The sequence below is a fragment of the Prionailurus viverrinus genome, chromosome C1, assembly GCF_022837055.1.
Source record: "Prionailurus viverrinus isolate Anna chromosome C1, UM_Priviv_1.0, whole genome shotgun sequence".
In the NCBI taxonomy this organism is placed as follows: domain Eukaryota; kingdom Metazoa; phylum Chordata; class Mammalia; order Carnivora; family Felidae; genus Prionailurus; species Prionailurus viverrinus.
In genome coordinates, this window is record NC_062568.1 from 58,129,697 (window position 1) to 58,151,079 (window position 21,383).

The 21,383-nt window shown below is 36.0% G+C and overlaps 1 protein-coding gene across 2 annotated transcripts in view; it reads right to left on the reverse strand.

Moving 5' to 3' along the window:
- Positions 1 to 21,383, reverse strand: part of UBR3 (ubiquitin protein ligase E3 component n-recognin 3) — a 234,392-nt gene that overhangs the window by 13,379 nt on the left and 199,630 nt on the right. For both annotated transcript variants that reach the window (XM_047870436.1, XM_047870435.1), the window contains exons 33-35: positions 17,603 to 17,727; positions 11,719 to 11,826; positions 11,473 to 11,598 (exon numbers count right to left, since the gene is read on the reverse strand). In XM_047870436.1, coding sequence (XP_047726392.1) covers positions 11,473 to 11,598; positions 11,719 to 11,826; positions 17,603 to 17,727 — 359 coding nt within the window. The remainder of the gene's footprint in view (positions 1 to 11,472; positions 11,599 to 11,718; positions 11,827 to 17,602; positions 17,728 to 21,383) is intronic.

Below are 21,383 nucleotides of genomic sequence, written 5' to 3' on the forward strand. Positions count from 1 at the left end.
CTTCATGGATGAAAACTGCCTTCCCTACATCAGATCCAGTACACAGCCAAAATGCACTGCAGTCTCTGAAGGAATTTCTAGTCAAGTTCTCAGCCCCCTACCCCCATCCTGTCACACTCTTTCATATATTTACATTCCCAGCCCTGGTACCTTTATTCCTAGGCTTCTTTATCTGAGGTCTTGAGAAGGAGTGTCTTCTACTCTTATCCTTGTCTCCCCAACCCCTTCTCTATCTCAGAGTCCATAACACTGCCAGAGCTTTTAGTTCGGGGCTTTTGGGGCTCCTTCAACAGATCCCCATATCTGTGCTGATACACCTGATCCTCCACTGTTGTACCATTTCATTCCATAAGGGTAAATGGAACAGAAGGAACTGGCACTTCTTCTGGTCTTAGCCTCCTGCTTCACAGTAAGTGACTGAAGACCTAATTCTCTCACTTTTGGCTTGTGACTGACTTTAATCAGCTACTCTGACACCCAGCAGCTCAATTCTTTCTCCCAGCTCAGCTGAGCTCCTAACATTTTAGGTTTATCCATTTTACTGATCTTTACAAAAAAACAGACTTTCGACTCACTGAATTTCTCTACTGTCTCTTCATTACTCCTTCATTGATTTCTGCTCTAATTTTTGTAATTTCCTTTCTTTTAATTGCTCGGGGTCTAATTTGAAACTAGAAGCTTCATAAAGTAGAAATTTAGACAAATGACTTGAGAAGTTTCTTCTATTTTTTAAATGTTTATTTACTTACTTTTTTGTGTGGCGGCGGGGGCAGAGGCAGAAGGAGAGAGGATCTCAAGCAGGCTTGGTGCTATCAGTGCAGAGCCCCATGCAGGGCTTGACCTCATGACCTGAGATCTGAGCTGAAATCAAGACTAGGACATTTAACTGACTGAGCTATCTAGGTGCCCCTAGAACTTTCTTCTTTTTAAATATAAGCATTTGAAGCTGTATCTCTCCAAGGACTACTTTAGCGGCATCCCACTTTTTTGCTATGCTGTGTTTTCATTTTCACTCAGTTTAAGTGTTTTCTAATTTCCTTGGAATTTCTGACCTAATGTAAGTTATTTAAAAGTTTGTTGCTTAATTCCCACACATTTGGGGATTTCCATATTTTTTGTTATTGATTTCTAATTTAATTCCTGTGTGGCAGAAATGTGTTGTATGACTTCAGTTCTTCTGAATTTATTGATACTTGCATTATGGCTTGGCATATGGTACATTCTGGTGAATATTTCATGTACACTAGTAAAAAATATGCATTCTATTATTGTTTGGTGAAGTATTCTATAGATGTCATTACACCAAGTTGATTGATAGTATTATTCAGATAACATTTATACTATTTGGTTATCTGTCTACTTGTTATTGACTAGTAAGAAAGAACCCTGAAATCTCTAGTTGTAATTGTGGATTTGTCTGTTTTTTCTTTCAATTCTGTCAATTTCTGCATACGTAATTTGGAGTTTTGTTGTTTTGTGCATATATATTTATAAATGATTTATCTTCCTGCTGTATTGAGAGAAGACAGTTATTTCTAATGTAAGGCACAAAAATAACCAGAGATAAAGGGAACTACTAATGGTAGAAAAATAGCAACATTTTCATCTTTGTGACAGGAAATCCAACAACCAATAAAAATTAACAAAGATTTACATAAATGTATTTCTTTTCTCCTGGGATTCCTAGGCTACTTCATGATTACTTGGCCTGTATTTTATGAAGCAGATACTGAGTCCAAATGCAGTTCACTGAAATGAAAGAATCACAGCTGAGGAAAAATTTATGAAAGAAATAAAAAATGAAAGAAAAGTTTCCCATTCAACTTAAACAAAACAGAGTGGCAGATTATTCTAAACAAAGAAAAGTCATGAGATACTTTTTTCAAGATCAGACAGTAAATTATCTTTTTAATTTTTTCATTCTCTAATTATTTTCAAAAGAAGTGCTATATAACAACTAAACTGGAGTAAAAGAAAATGGCTCCTAAATATGGAACATGCTCAACCTTAGGAGGAATGCTAATAAAAATTACACTGAGATATATTTTACCTAGACAAAAGATCTAGAGGCAAAAATCAAACAGTGTGATAATACACTAAGTAGATACAAGTACAGTATAGGGAAACTCTCATACATTACTGTCAACATAATTGGTACAACTTCAATGAAGGGTAGTTTGGTAACAACCATCATAACTACAAGTGCGTGTAAGGGCTGCCACAGCAAATCACTTCAAAGAATTTATCCTACAAATACAATAAAAAAAACATGCAAAATAACTTGCATACACTATTATTCATTGTTGTATCATTTACAAAGAGCAAAGGACTAGAAATAACCCAAATATTTATTAATGGAGGACTGATTAAATAAATCCTGGTACCTCATACAATGAAATATTCTGAATCTGTAAAACAAAATGAGGAAGATCTTCATATATTGAATATGAAATGATCTCTAAGGACCCTAAATAGCCAAAGCCCATCTTGAAAAGGAAAAGCAAAGCTGGAGGCATCACAATTCTGGACTTCAAGTTATATTACAAAGCTGTAGTCACCAAAACAGTATGGTACTGGCACAAAAATAGACACAGAAATCAATGGGACAGAATAGAAAACCCAGAAATAAACCCACAACTATATGGTCAACTAATCTTCAACAAAGCAGGAAAGAATAACAAATGGACAAAAAGTCTCCTCAACCAGTGGTGTTGGGAAAATTGGACAGCAACATGCAGAAGAATGAAACTGGATCACTTTCTTATACCATACACAAAAATAAATACAAAATGGATGAAAGATCTAAATGTGTGACAGGAAACCATCAAAATCCTACAGGAGAACACAGGCAGTAACCTCTTAGGCATCAGGTGTAGCAACTTCTAACTAGACACGTTTCCAGAGGCAAGGGAAACAAAAGCAAACATGAACTACTGAGACTTCATCGAGACAAAACACCTTCTGCACAGTGAAGGAAATAACAAAACTAAAAAGTAATCTATGGAATGGGAGAAGATATTTACCAACAACATTATCTGATAAAGGGTCAGTATCCAAAATCTATAAAGAACTTATCAAACTCAACAGCCAAAAAACAAATAATCCAGTTAAGAAATGGGCAGAAGACATGGATAGACATTTGTTCAAAGAAGGCATACAGATGGTTAACAGACATATGAAACATCACTCATCATCAGAGAAATACAAATCAAAACCACAGTGAGATACCACCTCACACCTGTCAGAATGGCTTAAACTAACAACACAGGAACAACAGATATTAGCAACGATGTGGAAAAAGGGGAGCCCCCTTACACTGTTGGTGGGAATGCAAACTGATGCAGCCACTCTGGAAAACAGTATGGAGGCTCCTCAGAAAGTTAAAAATAGAACTACCCTATGACCCAGCAATTGCACTACTAGGTATTTACCCCAAAGGATACAAAAATACTGACTTGAAGGGGCACATGCACCCCCAATGTTTAGAGCAGTATTATCAACAACAGCCAAATTATAAAAGCAGCTCAAGTGCCCATTGATAGATGAATGGATAAAGATGTGGTATATATGTACAATGAAGTATTACTCAGCCATCAAAACGAATGAAACCTTGCCATTTGCAATGACATCTACGGAGCTAGAATGTATTATGCTAAGCAAAATAAGTTAAGCGGAGTAAGACAAATACCATATGCCGCATGATTTCACTCACATGTGGATTTTAAAAAACAAAACAAACGAGCAAAGGGGAAAAAAATTGTTTGAGAGAACAAATTGATGGTTATCAGAGGGGAAGTGGGTGGGATGATGGGTCAAATACGCTATGGGGATTAAGGAGTGCACTTTCTGTGATGAACACCAGGTGTTGTATGATAGTACTTAAATTACTATATTGTACATCTGAAACTAGTATTATACTGTATGGTAACTAACTGGAATTTAAATAAAAGCTTTTTAAAAAAAGAAACTGTACTTTTGAATTTTGAAAACTATGAATACAGTACCTGTTCAAAAAATATATATTTTTCTTTTCTGCAAACATAATTATTGCAGAATATGTTTATAATATTTAAACACTAGAAAGTATGAAAAGATATCATTAAAAAAAAACAAAACTTTCAACCATCTCTGTTCCCTTTCGATACAAATCTCAAACTCACAATCCCAACTCCTAGGTAAGAACTGACCATAATTTTTTTTTAAATGTTTTATTTATTTTTGAGACAGAGACAGAGCATGAGCAGGCGAGAGGCAGAGAGAGAGGGAGACACAGAATCTGAAGCAGGCTCCAGGCTCTGAGCTGTCAGCACAGAGCCCGACACGGGGCTCGAACTCACAAACCGTGAGATCATGACCTGAGCCGAAGTCGGATGCTTAACTGACTGAGCCATCTAGGCGCCCCAGAACTGACCATAATTTTTTAATGTATTTTTCCAGAGTGTGTGTGTATGTGTGTGTGTGTGCGTGTGTATATAAACCACTATTTTTCCCCTACTGAATTTAATATAAGCATATCTTGCCTTTGTTTACTTAAAATATTTTTGAGATTTTTCCATATTAATACATAGAAAACTTTCTATTCTTTTCTTTAAAAAATTGTTTTTAATGTTTATTTATTTTTTGCGGGAGAGAGAGAGAGACAGAGCATGAGTGCCAGAAGGGCAGAGAGAGAGAGGGAGACCAGGATCTGAAGCAGGCTCCAGGCTCTGAGCTGCCAGCACAGAGCCTGACATGGGGCTCAAACTCATGGACCGCGAGACCATGACCTGAGCCGAAGTCGGATGCTCAACCAACTGAGCCACCCAGGTGCCCTCTATTCTCTTCTGAAGAGTATTCCATTGTATGAAAAAAACACAATTTATTTAACAAGCTTCTCATTGATGGATACTTCAGATGTTTTCAATTTTTTTTTTTTTTGCTATGTCCATGTCTATTCAGCTATCAATAAATTGATCATCCTATTATTGTACTAAAAGAGACACCTATAGATGAAGTATTCACAATTGTATTGAGATTCAAAGAGAGTACAACATGCAATATTTTAAGTTTTTATAGATTGAATACTAGAAGAAAACTGAGTGCTTCAAAAAAAGTTTTGTGTAGCAAGCAGTAGCACAGTTCAGACGGTAATAGTTCAGATTTGGCATGCAGACTGACTGTGTTCAAATTCTGGCTGCTTTAAATACTAGCTGTGAGTCTTGAGCAGATTATTCAGCTCTGGGCCTGTTTACTTGTCTGTAAAGTGAGGACTATAACAGCCATCTCAGAATTGCTGTGGAACTTAAATGAATTCAAACGCAAAGCACTTAACAGTGCTTAGCATGTAGTCAGTATACAATAAATGCTAGCTATCAATATAAATATTCATGGCACAACTATTGTTTGACAGAAGAGAGATAAAAGAATTAAAGGAGATATATTAGAGCACTGATTTTCAAATGTTGGGATGGTGGTGATAATCAAGGTCCCCTAGAAGAGTCTGATAAACCATTTTCTTCTAAGAAAAATACACATACACAAACATTTTACAGGTAATGCTATGGAATTCAAAAATTACCTGAAGTCCCTCTGTAAGAATTCCGGAGTTAGAGGATAAATAAGAGAGGCTGCATTTAAGTAGGAGAAAATATAGGAGAACCATATAGTTTACTATAATTAGCCCTCTTATGGTAGTAGAAATAGTGTTAGGTTAAGACATTTAACCGAATTAGGAAGTCTAAAGATTACTGTGGAGAGCAGAATGTTGTGCTGGAATACGTACTAGGTACCATTCTTGATGAATTCCCACGCTTACCAAAATGTTAAAAAAATTTTTTTAAATGTCTTGTGAAACTCAAGAGTCTACTGTCTATTACAAATAATCATAGAATTTATTAGCAAAGTGGATAAATGTAGATGATTAATGTTCAAAAATCCAGTTGGATTTCTACATCTTAGCAACATACTAGAAAATATAATTTTAAATAATTCCATTTATAATAATAATAATAAAAAAGAAACAAACAAAAAGAAATGCACAGGAAACTTTAAAAGAAGTCTCTTAGGATAGGGTACAAAAAAGGATGCTGCCTTCTTTCTTGATAAAAACCCTCAAGAAAGTAGGGATAGAAGGAGCATACCTCAAGATCATAAAAGTCATATATGAATGAACCAACACTAATATCCTCAGTGGGGAAAAACTAAGAGCTATCCCCCTAAGGTCAGGGACAAGACAGGGATGTCCACTCTCGCCACTGTTATTCAACATAGTATTGGAAGTCTTAGCCTCTGCAATCAGACAACACAAAGAAATAAAAGGCATCCAAATCAGCCAGAAGGAGGTCAAACTTTCACTCTTCGCAGATGACATGATACTCTATATAGAAAACCCAAAAGATTCCACCAAAAAATTGCTAGCATTGATTCATGAATTCAGCAAAGTTGCAGGATATAAAATCAATGCACAGAAATCGGTTGCATTCCTATACACCAACAATGAAGCGACAGAAAGAGAAATCAAGGAATCGATCCCATTTACAGTTGCACCAAAAACCATAAAATACCTAGGAATAAATCTAACCAAAGAGGTGAAAAATCTATACACTGAAAACTATAGAAAGCTTATGAAAGAAACTGAAGAAGACACAAAAAAATGGAAAAAGATTCCATGCTCCTGGATAGGAACAACAAATATTGTTAAAATGTTGATACTACCCAAAACAATCTACATATTCAATGCAATCCCTGTCAAAATAACACCAGCATTCTTCACAGAGCTAGAACAAATAATCCTAAACTTTGTATAGAACCAGAAAAGACCCCCGAATAGCCAAAGCGATCTTGAAAAAGAAAACCAAAGCAGGAGGCATCACAATCCCGGACTTCAAGCTATAACACAAAGCTGTAATCATCAAGACAGTATGGTACTGGCACAAGAACAGACACTCAGATCAATGAAAGAGAATAGAGAACCCAGAAATGGACCCACAAACATATGGCCAACTAATCTTTGACAAAGCAGGAAAAAATATCCAATGTAATAAAGACAGTCTCTTCAGCAACTGGTGCTGGGAAAACTGGACAGCGACATGCAGAAGAATGAACCTGGACCACTTTCTTACACCACACACAAAAATAAACTCAAAATGGGTGAAAGGCACAAATGTAAGACAGGAAGCCATCAAAATCCTCCAGGAGAAAGCAGGCAAAAACCTCTTTGTCCTTGGCCGCAGCAACTTCTTACTCAACACATCTCCAGAGGCAAGGGAAAGAAAAGCAAAAATGAAATACTGGGACCTCATCAAAATAAAAAGCTTCTGGGGCGCCTGGGTGGCACAGTCGGTTAAGCGTCTGACTTCAGCCAGGTCACGATCTTGCGGTCCGTGAGTTCGAGCCCCGCGTCGGGCTCTGGGCTGATGGCTCAGAGCCTGGAGCCTGTTTCCGATTCTGTGTCTCCCTCTCTCTGCCCCTCCCCCGTTCATGCTCTGTCTCTCTCTGTCCCAAAAATAAATAAACGTTGAAAAAAAAAAATTAAAAAAATAAATAAATAAAAATAAAAAGCTTCTGCACAGTGAAGGAAACAATCAGCAAAACTAAAAGACAACCGATGGAATGGGAGAAGATGTTTGCAAATGACACAGATAAAGGGTTAGTATCCAAAATCTATAAAGAACTTACCAAACTCAACATCCAAAAAACAAATAATCCAGGGAAGAAACGGGCAAAAGACATGAATAGATACTTCTCCAAAGAAGACATCCAGATGGCCAACTGACACATAAAAAATGCTCAACATCACTCATCATCAGGGAAATACAAATCAAAACCACAATGAGATACCACCTCACACCTGTCAGAATGGCTAACATTAACAACTCAGGCAACAACAGATGTTGGCGAGGATGCGGAGAAAGTTGGTGAGAATGCAAGCTGATGCAGCCACTCTGGAAAAGAGTATGGAGGTTCCTCAAAAAACTAAAAACAGAACTACCCTATGACCCAGCAATTGCACTACTAGGCATTTATCCAAGGGATACATATGCACTGTTTCGAAGGGAAACATGCACCCCCATGTTTATAGCAGCACTATCAACAATAGCCAAAGTATGGAAAGAGCCCAAATGTCCATCGATGGATGAATGGATAAAGAAGACGTGGTATATATATACAACGGAGTATTACTCGGCAATCAAAAAGAACAAAATCTTGCCATTTGAAACTACGTGGATGAACTAGAGGGTATTATGCTAAATGAAATTAATCAGAGAAAGACAAAAATCATAGGACTTCACTCATATGAGGACTTTAAGAGACAAAACAGATGAACATAAGGGAAGGGAAACAAAAATAATATAAAAACAGGGAGGGAGACAAAACAGAAGAGACTCATAAATATGGAGAACAAACTGAGGGTTACTGGAGGGGTTGTGGGAAGGGGCATGGGCTAAATGGGTAAGGGGCACTATGGAATCTACTCCTGAAATCATTGTTGCACTATATGCTAATTTGGATGTAAATTTTAAAAAAATGACTTAAAAAAAAAAGGATGCTGCCTGTTACATCCACTGTTCAAAATACTCACTAGACATGTATTAAGACAATAATAGAAAAATAAATATTTGAAGGAAAGAGACAACATTCTCATTATTTTCAGATGATATGATAATTACATAAAGCAACTAAAAGAATCAACGGACAAACTATTCGAATTAGTAAGAGTTCAGCAAGTGACCAGTTACAAGAACACACCAAAATTAATAGTATTATTCTATACCAGCAAGAAGTAATCAGAGTGTCACAGAAATAATACATCATTTAGAAAGAAACTAAAACCATAAAGCCTTTTGGGTTCACTTTATGAAGAATGTTCCAGACTTTAAGATGAAAATTTTAGGAGTGCCGGGTAGCTCAGTTGGTTGAGCATCTGACTTCAGCTCAAGTCATGATCTTGCAGTTTATGAGTTCAAGCCTCACATCAGGCTCACTCCTTTCAGCACGGAGCCTGCTTCGGATCCTCTGTCCCCCTCTCTCTCTCTGCCCCTCCCCAACTTGTGCTCTCTCGCCTCTCTCTCTCTCTCTCTCTCTTTCTCTCTCTCTCTCAGAAATAAAATAAACATAAAAAAGATGACAATTTAAAAATTCTATGAAAATTAAAAGAAGCCCTGAATGGATATATAAACTATGCTCAATGTCTTAAAACTACACGTTCAAAGCAATTCTCATCTAACATCTTGTAGGCTATTGGAAGAAAATTGACAAATTGATTATAAAAGTATTTGTAAGAATAAATATATCGCTAACCAAAAAAATTAAATGAAAGTGACACAAAGAAAAAAATGTGAAATCTACAAAAGTTAGATTACACAGATGACAGAAATCTAAACAAAAAGAGAACTTCTACCTAAAGTTGTAATCTAACTTTTCTCACTTCAGTTGAATATATCCATATCCAACCAACCCCTCAACTTGAATATATGCAAAATTCTTTCACTCAGGTCACAGAGACTTGTTCCATACTTCCTCCTTCTATTAACTATACCAGAAAGGTTCAAGTCTCAGAGGCCCAAAACCCAAGTACAGTGTGACTCTCTCTTCTCCCTTGACTCCCACATGTTCAACTAGCTGTCAAATCCTGACTATTCCACCTCTGTAATCTTTAATTGCTCCCTATCCTCTTCTATTTCTATTATGTCATTCCCCAACTAGCTTTTCTGTTCCCAGGCCTCCCATTCCTCACACTCTCAAATATGTCTAATATTAGAATGAAATTTCATCCTGAAATAAAATTTGAATCATGTCACATTTTTGTCCCAAATCTTTCAATGGTCCAAATTTCTTCATGTGAAATTCAAGATTCACTACAACTTCCCCTTAATGTATTTCTAACACTAAGTAGCACTGCTCCTTTCAGGCCTCCTAATTGATGTATTGCTTCCCTGTTCTAAGCATGTGCCTGGTGCTCTACTATAGGCATCACTGTACACCCAACCCCCAACCAACTTTCAATGCCCAGTTCGAGAGCTTCTGCTTCCAGATAATGTCCAACTTAGGGGAGAAAAATAACTTCCAATAAAAACAAATGATAAAATAAACCATAAGGTAATAAGCATACAAAGAGCCACAGCCTATGGCCTTTAAATGTGAATAAAGAAAAATTAATGAAGTAGCATATTTTTAAAAAATTAATCTCCTGCATGCTTGAAGATGCTCAGACAGTAGTTCCCCCTTATCCCAGTTTTGTTTTCTGTGGCTTCAGTTACTGGTGGTCAACTGTGGTTCAGAAACAGATGATCCATCTTCTGATATATAGTTAGAAGGTCAATAGTAACTTAACACTACATCACAATGCCTACACATCATTCACCTAACTTCGTCTCATCCTGTTGGTATTTTGTCATCTCACATCATCACAAGAAGGGTGAATACAGTTATTTTAAGAGAGAGACAGCATTCACATAACTTTTATTATAGTATACTCTTATAATTGTTTCATTATTAGTTGTTAATCTCTTATTATGCCTGATTTATAAATTAAACTTTATCATAGATATTTATGTACAGAGAAAAAATACATAATATATATAGGGTTCAGCACTATCCCCAGTTTCAGGCATACACTAGGAGCCTTAGAACATATTCCCCATGGATAAGGAACAACTACTGTATAGCAGAAGAAAACACTTTTAAGTTGAAATTTAAAAATAAGACACCTATGAAAGAAAATCTAATGGATGAACAGTTTTAATTTATTCAATGTCCATAAATTCTGAATGTTTCAAAGACAAATGTATAGAGTTTATCTTGAATCATTTGAAAAAACCAAACAATCTAAACTATTTAATGCAATGGTCAATTACTTAAGAGAGAAAGAACAATCAACTGCTTAATTCTGATATACTACAGGCTTCAAAGGCCATATATATGATAAATGTCTTAATTCCCATGGAATTAATATCAAATTCCCTGGAAACAGATGGGAGATAATGTCAGGATTATAATCCTATAAACATAGTGGTTCCCCATTCTGTCACTTTCTTGCCTACTCACATCAACCCACAGTTTTATGAAATAGGCTAAACCACTAATATATCCAAATTTTTAACTTAACTGGTTACAAAGTGAGCATTTTCCTGTCCTAAAGTTATATAAATGCCATCATGTCTTCAGACAACCAGCTTTCTGATCAACATAACTTTTAAAAGGATAGAAAGGCAGATGATGATCAGTGATTAATTTATCAATATGATAAAAATAATGCTAAATATATCAATATGAATACTATGATCCTATTCAAGTATTGGGCATTTATTATCACTGATCTCATCTAAAAGTGCTCTAATAGCAAATATTAGTAATATCATAAAAATGAGTGGATGCTAGCAAATACAAAAAAATAACATTAATAGTAAATGTTCTAAATATTTATTCCTTTTGAGTTAGACTAACATACACTTGCAAGACAGTCCTGCATATAAATACTATCCCAAATTATACCTGGCAGCTAGGTAAATCTTCCCCAAAAAGGTGGTGCTGAAGAAGGCTGGTGATTCTGAGGAAAGGTAAGCAGAAGTCCTGTAAGTATTTTTCCATGGATTCAGGAGACCAAGCAATAGGGCTAACCTAAAGTCAAAAAAGAGAATTTAAACAATTCATTCTCTAATAGATATAGCTTAAAAATTATATTCACAATGGCAACAAAATCTAAATTTTTAACAAATAATCTCTACACCTAGAGCATACCATTGCACATTCCTGAGCTCCTTCTTCATGGTATAACTTTCCTTTAGACAGTTCACTTATCACAAAGCTCAGTAACACTTCATAAGACTTTTCTGCATCACATGCATTCTGGAAGAAATGAAAAATTAGTTCTATCAGTCACTGAAAATTACAAAAAAAATTACATTGGAAAGAACACTTCTTAATAAGTAGGGGTATAATTATGACTACATTATTTTTCACACATGTAAACTTCAAGTCCTCCAAATCTATGTACAACAGCACACCTCTGGATTCACAAGGAAATGGTATGGGATTAAAACTATTGCAATACTTCTTTAAAAGACAGACGTAAATTATATAATGAATGAGTAAACAAACATATGTAAATCATATATTTTGACTCAGTAATTTCCACTCCTGGAAATTCTTCCTAGGGAAATAATCTAAAATAAAAAAAATAACTAATCCCCCAAGACACTCACTGTAATACTACAATACTGAAAAACTAGAGATGACTAACAAAAGTAAAGCAGTTACCTAAATTATTCCATATCAACTCAATAGAACATTTTTTTTATACATTTTTTTTTCAACATTTATTTATTTTTGGGACAGAGAGAGACAGAGCATGAACGGGGGAGGGGCAGAGAGAGAGGGAGACACAGAATCGGAAACAGGCTCCAGGCTCTGAGCCATCAGCCCAGAGCCTGACGTGGGGCTCGAACTCACGGACCGCAAGATCGTGACCTGGCTGAAGTCGGATGCTTAACCGACTGCGCCACCCAGGCGCCCCTCAATAGAACATTTTATAAGCAGTGAATATGACATGACAAATTTGAGCTGAATGAAACAATGTTTATAATAATGTGAAAAAGGCCAAAAGCAGCATATATACATATACTCATTATAATGTAAAATCATACATGCATGAAATAACATGGACCACAAACTTTTTTTTTTTTACAATTTCTGTCAAATTCCTTGAATGAGATTTCTTTAAAAAAATTAATGTAAAAATAAAATAGGACAATGTTGTTGTTTTTAAGTTTATTTATTTATTTTGAGAGAGAGTATGAGCAGGGCAGGGGCAGAGGGAAAGGGAGAGAGAGAATCCCAAGCAGGCTCCACTGAGTGCAGAGACCCGTGGGGCTCAATCCCACAACCGTGACATCATGATCTGAGCTGAAATCAAGAGTCAGACACTCAACCACCCAGGCTGAGCCATCTAGGCACCACATGACAATATGTTTAATAAAGAAAATCCAGATACATTAAATAACAGCTTATAAATTAATTAAGCTTAATGATGCTATATTTTTATAAGAAAGGAAAAATAATGGCTATTTATAAATTCAAATTAATGTCAATAAGTTTTTATACAAATGTTTCTCTTTATATTCACTGAGATACTGGAGGTTGTTTCAAGATACAATAAAGTATAGGGGCGCCTGGGTGGCTCAGTCGGTTAGGCGGCCGACTTCGGCTCAGGTCATGATCTTGTGGTCCATGAGTTCGAGCCCCACGTCGGGCTCTGTGCTGACAGCTCAGAGCCTGGAGCCTGTTTCAGATTCTGTGTCTGCCTCTCTCTGACCCTCCCTCGTTCATGCTCTGTCTCTCTCTGTCTCAAAAATAAATAAAAACGTTAAAAAATTTTTTCTTAAAAAAAGATACAATAAAGTATAAAATGGTCTACAGTAATAAGTTTGCTATGATGTCATTTATTCTACTCATTAACTATACTTTTTACATAGTAAAATATAAGATTTGAGTACACACTATGGGATATATACGTTTATCCTGACCATCTGATAATCACTAACAGTCCGATCTGTAGAATTTGTTATTTGACGATCCTTAGTCTTCCCCTGTGTTATTATGCTCTCCTCATCTAGACAGTAAATTCCAAAATGTCAGGAAGTATGCTTTGTACTTATATATATCCATTTGCAGAACAAAAATTTGAGCAATAAACACCTGCTGCCTACTTAATAGAATTTCTTTTGGTACTGTTGGAATTTTTGACCTTGGAACTTGCCTAGATGTATCTCTTTTGGTAATAAGTTCTTTGCATTATCTTTAAATTACTCCTCTGCTTCTTTTTTATATCATTCAGCCATGTAGTGTTAATAGAATCTCTTTTGGTACTGTTGGAATTTTTGACCTTGGAACTTGCCTAGATGTATCTCTTTTGATAATCAGTTCTTTGCATTATCTTTAAATTACTCCTCTGCTTCTTCTTCATATCATTCAGCCATGTAGTGTTATCATGTCCTGATTCCAAACTACAAAAACAGTTCTGATTCTACAACTGCACTCTTTAAATCGTGTGACCCACACCCAATGGGGGTTTAAATGGGTGATGGGTATTAAGGAGAGCACTTGTGATGAGCACTGGGTATTATATGTAAGTGATGAATCACTAAATCCTGAAGCCAATATCATCCTATATGTTAATTAACTAGAATTTAAATAAAAACTTGAAAAAAACACAAAAATTAATTTAATCAGAGTAGTTTTTAAACAGAGTTCACTTAAACTCAAAATGTAGAAGACTCAAAAGAAAATATTACCATGATTTTGCACATATTAAAGTTTCTGGAAATATACAATTCAGCCTAAAATCTTCCTAAATTCAATATATTCTTCAGTAAAAGATACACAGAATACATAGCAACAGAAGAGTATTTCAAGTCAAAATACTTTCTAACTTATGGAAAAAAATACCCTCCAATAATAAGAAATGATGTTCAGATCATCCAGGTGAGTTATTGAGTGATAATCAGCTTTTAAGTCATTATTATCAAATATATTTTAAGAACTTTTTTTTATACATGACAAGTACTATATCAGATCAGAAAGTTAAATATAATGTACTATCCACTCTTTTGTATTGAGAATTCTTCTGATCAGATTATTAGACAAGAAAATAGTTTTATTTCATACATGTCTTAAGAAAGCATATTTTTATATACGTAATATATGAATTTACAAATAGGCTTGTAAAGCTTAAGAAGAGGACTTAGGAGACCATGGATGAAAGACCTAGAATCAGATCAAAAGAATCCAATGGGAAAGGTGGCAAAGGTATGCAGTTAATTAAAGAGAAAGATCAAGAGTTGAGAGTTGAGAGATCCAACAGTTATGTGTTGGGCAGATGCTTTGTTTAAATTACAGTAGTTTTGGGGCGCCTGGGTGGCGCAGTCGGTTAAGCGTCCGACTTCAGCCAGGTCACGATCTCGCGGTCCATGAGTTCGAGCCCCGCGTCGGGGCTCTGGGCTGATGGCTCAGAGCCTGGAGCCTGTTTCCGATTCTGTGTCTCCCTCTCTCTCTGCCCCTCCCCCGTTCATGCTCTGTCTCTCTCTGTCCCAAAAATAAATAAACGTTGAAAAAAAAATTAAAAAAAAATAAATAAATAAATTACAGTAGTTCTTCGAATTTTGGGGATGACAGACACTATGGATATATGTTGGATGCTATCGTCCTACTCCCCAGCAAAACACCACAACACAACACAACACAATACAACACAACACAACACAAAAGGACCTCAGATTATGAAATCCTGTTGTAAAGTCTTTTAAGAGAAATTTTAGTAACCAAAAGAACACAATTTATACTAACTATAATAATGATTATTCCAGCACAACTAAACCTTATTATCAAATTAACTCTAATATCCCTTTAAAAATACATACATAGTACCTATATTTTTATGGCCCTAGGCCAGATTACAGCTGGCAAAAATCTGTTTTAATTGGAATTATCAATACCTGAGGATAAGAAAATAGAGGGATAGAATGAATACATGAGACTCAACGAAGAAAGGAAATAAGTAAAGAAGTGGGGGTGAGAGAAGGAAGAAGGAAAGGAAGAAGGAAATAAAGAATGAATGATGCAGAATAGTTAAAAATCACAATGATGTATTTCATTCCTTGTAATATTGTTGCTATTATTTACCATCTGCTGTGTACCTAAATATTTAGATCTATTACAGAAAAAGCTAGTGACATGTGGCAAACTAACCAAGAGAACATATTGTTTTTATTCGCTAAAAGCAATTTATATGGCTATAAACTTCTAAATTTATGTTCTGATAAGAATATGCCTTACATTAAATGTTTCATTAACTGTTTTTTTACATAGCTAACAATTATTAAATTGAGAAAGAAAATTGATAGAACAGTTACCTAAGTTAGTTCTATCATAGATTTACAATTGCCTGATTTTCTGTCATTAGGTCTCATTTTAGTAAACAATCAGATGAATAGATTTAGACCCAAATTATATCAGAAAATGTTTTAAATGTGTACTGTTTCATGATTAGACAGCTTACTAAAGAAAACATATGTAAACAATGAAACAGCATAGAAACCTAATATACCTTATTTGAATACTAACAATCCAAATATCAGATTACAGTGCAGAGAAATTGTAAGAATATTAAAAAAAAAAAAAAAAAAAGAAAATTGCAGAAGGCAAAATTATCCAAGAACAAACTAGGAACAAGGAGGAAAAATCACTAAGGGAAAAGATATATCCATTTTGAGAATTTAGAATAAGAGAATTTTAGAAATAAAGGAGCTCTTATAAATTATATGTTCCAAATCTCTCAATTACCTTTGAGAAAACTAAAGTTCGGGAAGTTTATGTCTTGACCAAAAAAATAATAGCTCTATTTAGTGGCAGAAGCTCAGCCTAGTATTCAGGTTCAGTGTCCAACCAATATCCCTAATTAAGACATTATGAGCTTGGTGGTGATACTATATTAATTTTTTTTTTTTTTTTACACCAAATCATGGTTTGGGAGTAAACTAGTGATAAAAGTAAAGATTACATTGAATACATTTCATGTATTTATCATGGATTTTCTTTCCTTTGACATAAGTAGATGTGATTTTTTTTTAATGTTTATTTTGAGAGAGGGAGAAAGAGCACAAGTGGGGGAGAGGCAGAGAGAGAGAGAGAGAGAGAGAGAGAGAGAGAGAGAGAGAATCCCAAGCAGGCTCCAGGCTGTCAGTGCAGAGCACAATGTGGGTCTGGAACTCACAAACTGTGAGATCATGATCTGAGCCAAAATTGAGAGCTGGACACTTAACCTATTGAGCTACCCAGGCGCCCCATGATTTAAGTAGATAATTTGAACCTTTCAAAGAGGTTTGAACCTCCTGAAGAGTCTATAAACCAATCAAAAGGTTCAGTTAACACTACACTTACTATTTTTTCCTACCAACTTCCCCAAATACACCCTGAAGTAGTTTTCTTATTTTACCTACCTCTAAGCCAAACCACTCAGTCAATTCTTCGGTTCTACAGTATCACATTTGTTCTCGAGTCACTGAAAATACTTACATTTAACTAAACTTGGACAATTTTTCAAAATTGTTTATGTAATTTTAACTTGAGAACTTTAAATTTGTAAGAACTTACACATTTTTTTAAAGATAGAAAAATTAGTATTTAAAGAAGCATAATTAAGAAAAGGTTAAGATTTTTAAATTTATAGGTGACACATCAAAAGCCATCTTTGGACTGACTGCAAATAGGAGCAAGGAGAAGAAAAGATGACAAATAAGTATAATAGGTAAGTCTGCAGACATTTTATTACTTACTCACTGCGTTGGTACAATTTTCATAACTTCTCTAAGTTTAAGGCTTACAAGCAAAAGCAAAACAAAACTGCCCAAATAAGAAGAGGCAAGGCCAAGGTTCAGAGATAGATGAAGAAGACTTCACCATCCAAGGAAACATTTTTAACTTTGTTTAACCTGAAGGTACTCCATTTCCAGTGGAAATACTATTAATAACTCATTTTTCCTTTCAAACATCTAATCTCATTCATTCATATATCCAACTTAAATGAGTTCACCAAACTATAAATGACAAATTCAGACAAGACACTAACCTTTTTGAGAGCTCCCGTGTGTTTCCAGGCTAACCTGTCTTCCTCATTGCATTTAACTGAAAGTGCCACAAGAGCTTGTGTGTATAGTAGGGTGAAAAGCACCTTCACAATGCAGGTGAAGTGGTCTAGAAGAGAAAGAGAGGATCATTATTTCTTTGGAATCTAGACATTTTGTACTCAAGATCATTTCACAAATACATCTTTCCTTGAACATGCAATTGGTTTTTGTTCAACACTTCACCTAATAAAATGAAATTATAAGGTGATATTATATTTGCTACCCACCTGATCTGAAATTATGAAAACAAAATTCCTTTATCCATCCACAGAATATGTAAATGAGAGGCATTTAGCGCAGCATAAAGTGTGCTCTGTTTTAGACGAACAGAGTGCTAATGCCACTCAAGCTGTGTAATGTTGGCAAATCCCCTTCCTGATCATTATGTACTTAACAATGATGTCTGAGAACAGTGTTAAACCAACACTTCATCCACTTCTAATATTATATAAACCTTACAAGGACTATCATATCATATCATATTATATATAATACAAAACTTCTAAAGTTAAAAAAAAAAGAAAAGAAATCCCAGTATTTTAGCCACTCTAATTGAGTTTTAAAACTTAATTTAAAACTATAACAATGCAAAAACCATATTAACAATACATAAAATGCCTGGTAGCTTCTGGCACATATTAGGTACTTAATAAATAGTAGCTTAAAAATCACAAGTAATATTTACATACAGCTAATAACTTAGAAAATTTCCTCGAATGTCTCATTCAATCCTTGTAAGTCTCAGTTGGACATCTGAGTTTCAAAATGATGTGCCGCTGATAACAAAGCTAATAAACATCCAGGTCTGAACTTGAATCCATATAGATGATTTTACTGCAGATTCAGTATTCCTTCTATTATATTATGCAGTTCCCCTAATAAATGGATACTACCATTTGTCAGTTGCTGGGGTCAGAAACTTGTAGATATCCTTGATACTTTCCTATTTCACTCTCCCCACATGAAAAAAAATCACCAAGTCCTGTCAATTCTACTTTAAAAATATCTCGAGTCAATTCTAAAATCCTAAACCAGGCTTCCATCCTTTCTTGCCTATGCCCAAAATTCCAGCCCTAAGTAGTTGTGTTCAGGGTGCCCCAAGACCACTTCCAGGCTTGATGATTCACCAGGAGGGCTCACAAGACTCAACATACAGTCCTATGATTCATTATAGCAAGAGCTATAAAGTAAAATCAGCAAAGACAAAAGGCACATTGGGTGTAGTCCAGATGAAATCCAGAGTTCTTTACCAGTATTCTAGCACAGGGCATGCTTAACTCCTCCAGCAATAAGTTATGACAGACTGTGAGATATAGACACCAGGAGAGCCTGTTAAGAAATTGAGTGCCCAAGGTTTTTACTGGGGGAAGTTCACACAGGCACCCTTTGCCTAGCACAAACTAGGTTTTTAGACTCCCAGGAGGAAAGCAGGTGTGTTCAGCATAAACCACTGTTTGTACAGTTTAGGCATAGTGACCCACTCCCATCAGTTCTGTGGACGGTGGGGGTGGTAGAGACCCTTCCAAAATCAAAGTTCCCAGATGCCAGTTAAGTGCCAACCTTGTAAGCAGGCCTTTCAAAAGTTAACAGGTCTTCTATGTTAAGTCTTTCTGGCACAGTGGTTTATGTGCATCACCTCTTAGTCCCCTGCAATCTTTTTTATTTATTTTTTTTACAGCCAGACTGATCTTTTTAATTTTTTTTTAAATTTATGTATTTATTTTGAGAGAGAGAGACAGAGAGACCGAGCAGGGGAGGGTCAGAGAGAGAGGGAGAGGGCAGGCTCTGCTCTGTCAGCACAGAGCCCGACACTGGGCCTGATCCTACAAACCAGAAGATCATGATCTGAGTCGAAAACAAGAGTTGGACACTCAACTGACTGAGCCACCCAGGCACCCAAACTGATCTTTTTAAAAGAAATATCTAGCATCCTTCTACTGAGTCTCTGTACAAGCTGAAACACTCTTTCCTTCCTCAAAGCCTGGCTCTTAGGTGACACCTTAAAGTCACTTCCTAAGGAAAATCTTTCCTGATTTTCAACGTTTTTAATTTATTTTTGGGACAGAGAGAGACAGAGCATGAACGGGGGATGGGCAGAGAGAGAGGGAGACACAGAATCGGAAACAGGCTCCAGGCTCCGAGCCATCAGCCCAGAGCCTGACACGGGGCTCAAACTCACGGACCGCGAGATCGTGACCTGGCTGATGTCGGACGCTTAACCGACTGCGCCACCCAGGCGCCCCAAATCTTTCCTGATTTTAAAATGAGTATGTGTGAGTGCATACACGTGCGAGCCTTGTCTCTTACTCATGTTGATGACTCGGGGTGGGAACTTATAGCTGAGCCAGCTGTGGGATTTTTCTAACTGGAGGTAAATGGAAGGTATAAAAATGTGAGTCTAGAAGTGTCACAGGTCATGTTCCTAGTCTATGGCAGACTGTCTAAAGCAACACTGAATAAAGCAGATCCATTAAGACAAGAAACCTAAGATGCCAGCATCCAAAGTTCTGGTTCTGGTCATTCCCAAGACTACCCTTAACTCCTACAGTTTGGTTATGTGAGTACATTAGTGCTCTTCCTTTGTGCTTATAAACTAGCTCCAAATGGATTCCTAAATGTCCTAACACCTAGGTGGTGAACATATGCCAGGATAAAGACAACAAGAACTTACAATCTAGATAGAGAGAGAGGAAGAGAGAAACAGAGGGCTACATGCATACACACAGTATACTGGGAGAAAATAAGAGGAGGAACTAACCTAATTCAAGGGCAAGGCATAGAAAAAAAAATAATAAAGATTTCTATTTCAGTGAGGAAAGTTAAGTCTTGAATGATGAAGAGAAATAAGCCATAATAAAGAAGGCAAGGGGGAAGGGAAAGGTAAAGAAAGGGGGATTCCAGATAGATGAAGCCATTTTTTGAGGGCACAGAAAAAGCCTAAGGTTTACAAGAACTGTAAACTGTCCAGTGTAACTAGAATACAAGTAGTGATTTTTGATAGATGGGGCTAGGAAAGCAATCTTTATTGCTGAAGATGAAAGGCTATGAACTACAGGCTATCTGTGGTCTACAGAGAGGTTTGGTTTGCCTCTATCCTATTTAGTTTTTAGTTACTGGCATTTAAAAATAGGATATTTCTTATACAAGTCAAGAATTCCCCTTACTCTTAAAAAAACAGGAAGATCTGACAACACTGGGGCCACATTTTTACATGCCAACAATGATTTGGAACTGAGTAGTAACTGTCCTCTTTGGCCAAGCATTCATTCTCTAGCTTATCAGTCTCCTATTCCCAATTACATCAAACCAAAGACTATTTCACAAGTAGTCAGTATATAACATTATTGTTAAGAATGAATTTAGGCTATGAAGCCAAATTGTCTAGATTTAAATTCTGACTCTTCAGATCTCAAGCAGGTTAGTAATATACACTTGCTTTATTTCCTATTCTATGTAATGGAGACAATAATCTCATCTACCTTAAAGAGATTAAGTGAAATAAGGTTTATACCTAAATGCTTAAAACAGTGATTAGCAACGGCAATCAGTAAATATCTGGTTTATTTATTCATTTTTTTATTTTTAGAGAGAGAGTACGAGCTGGGAGAGGTGCAGAGGGAGAGAGGGAGACATCTTAAGCAGGTTCTACACTCAGTGTGGAACCCAATGCAGGGCTGGATCCCAGGACCCTGCGATCATGACCTAAGCCAAAATCAAGAGTCG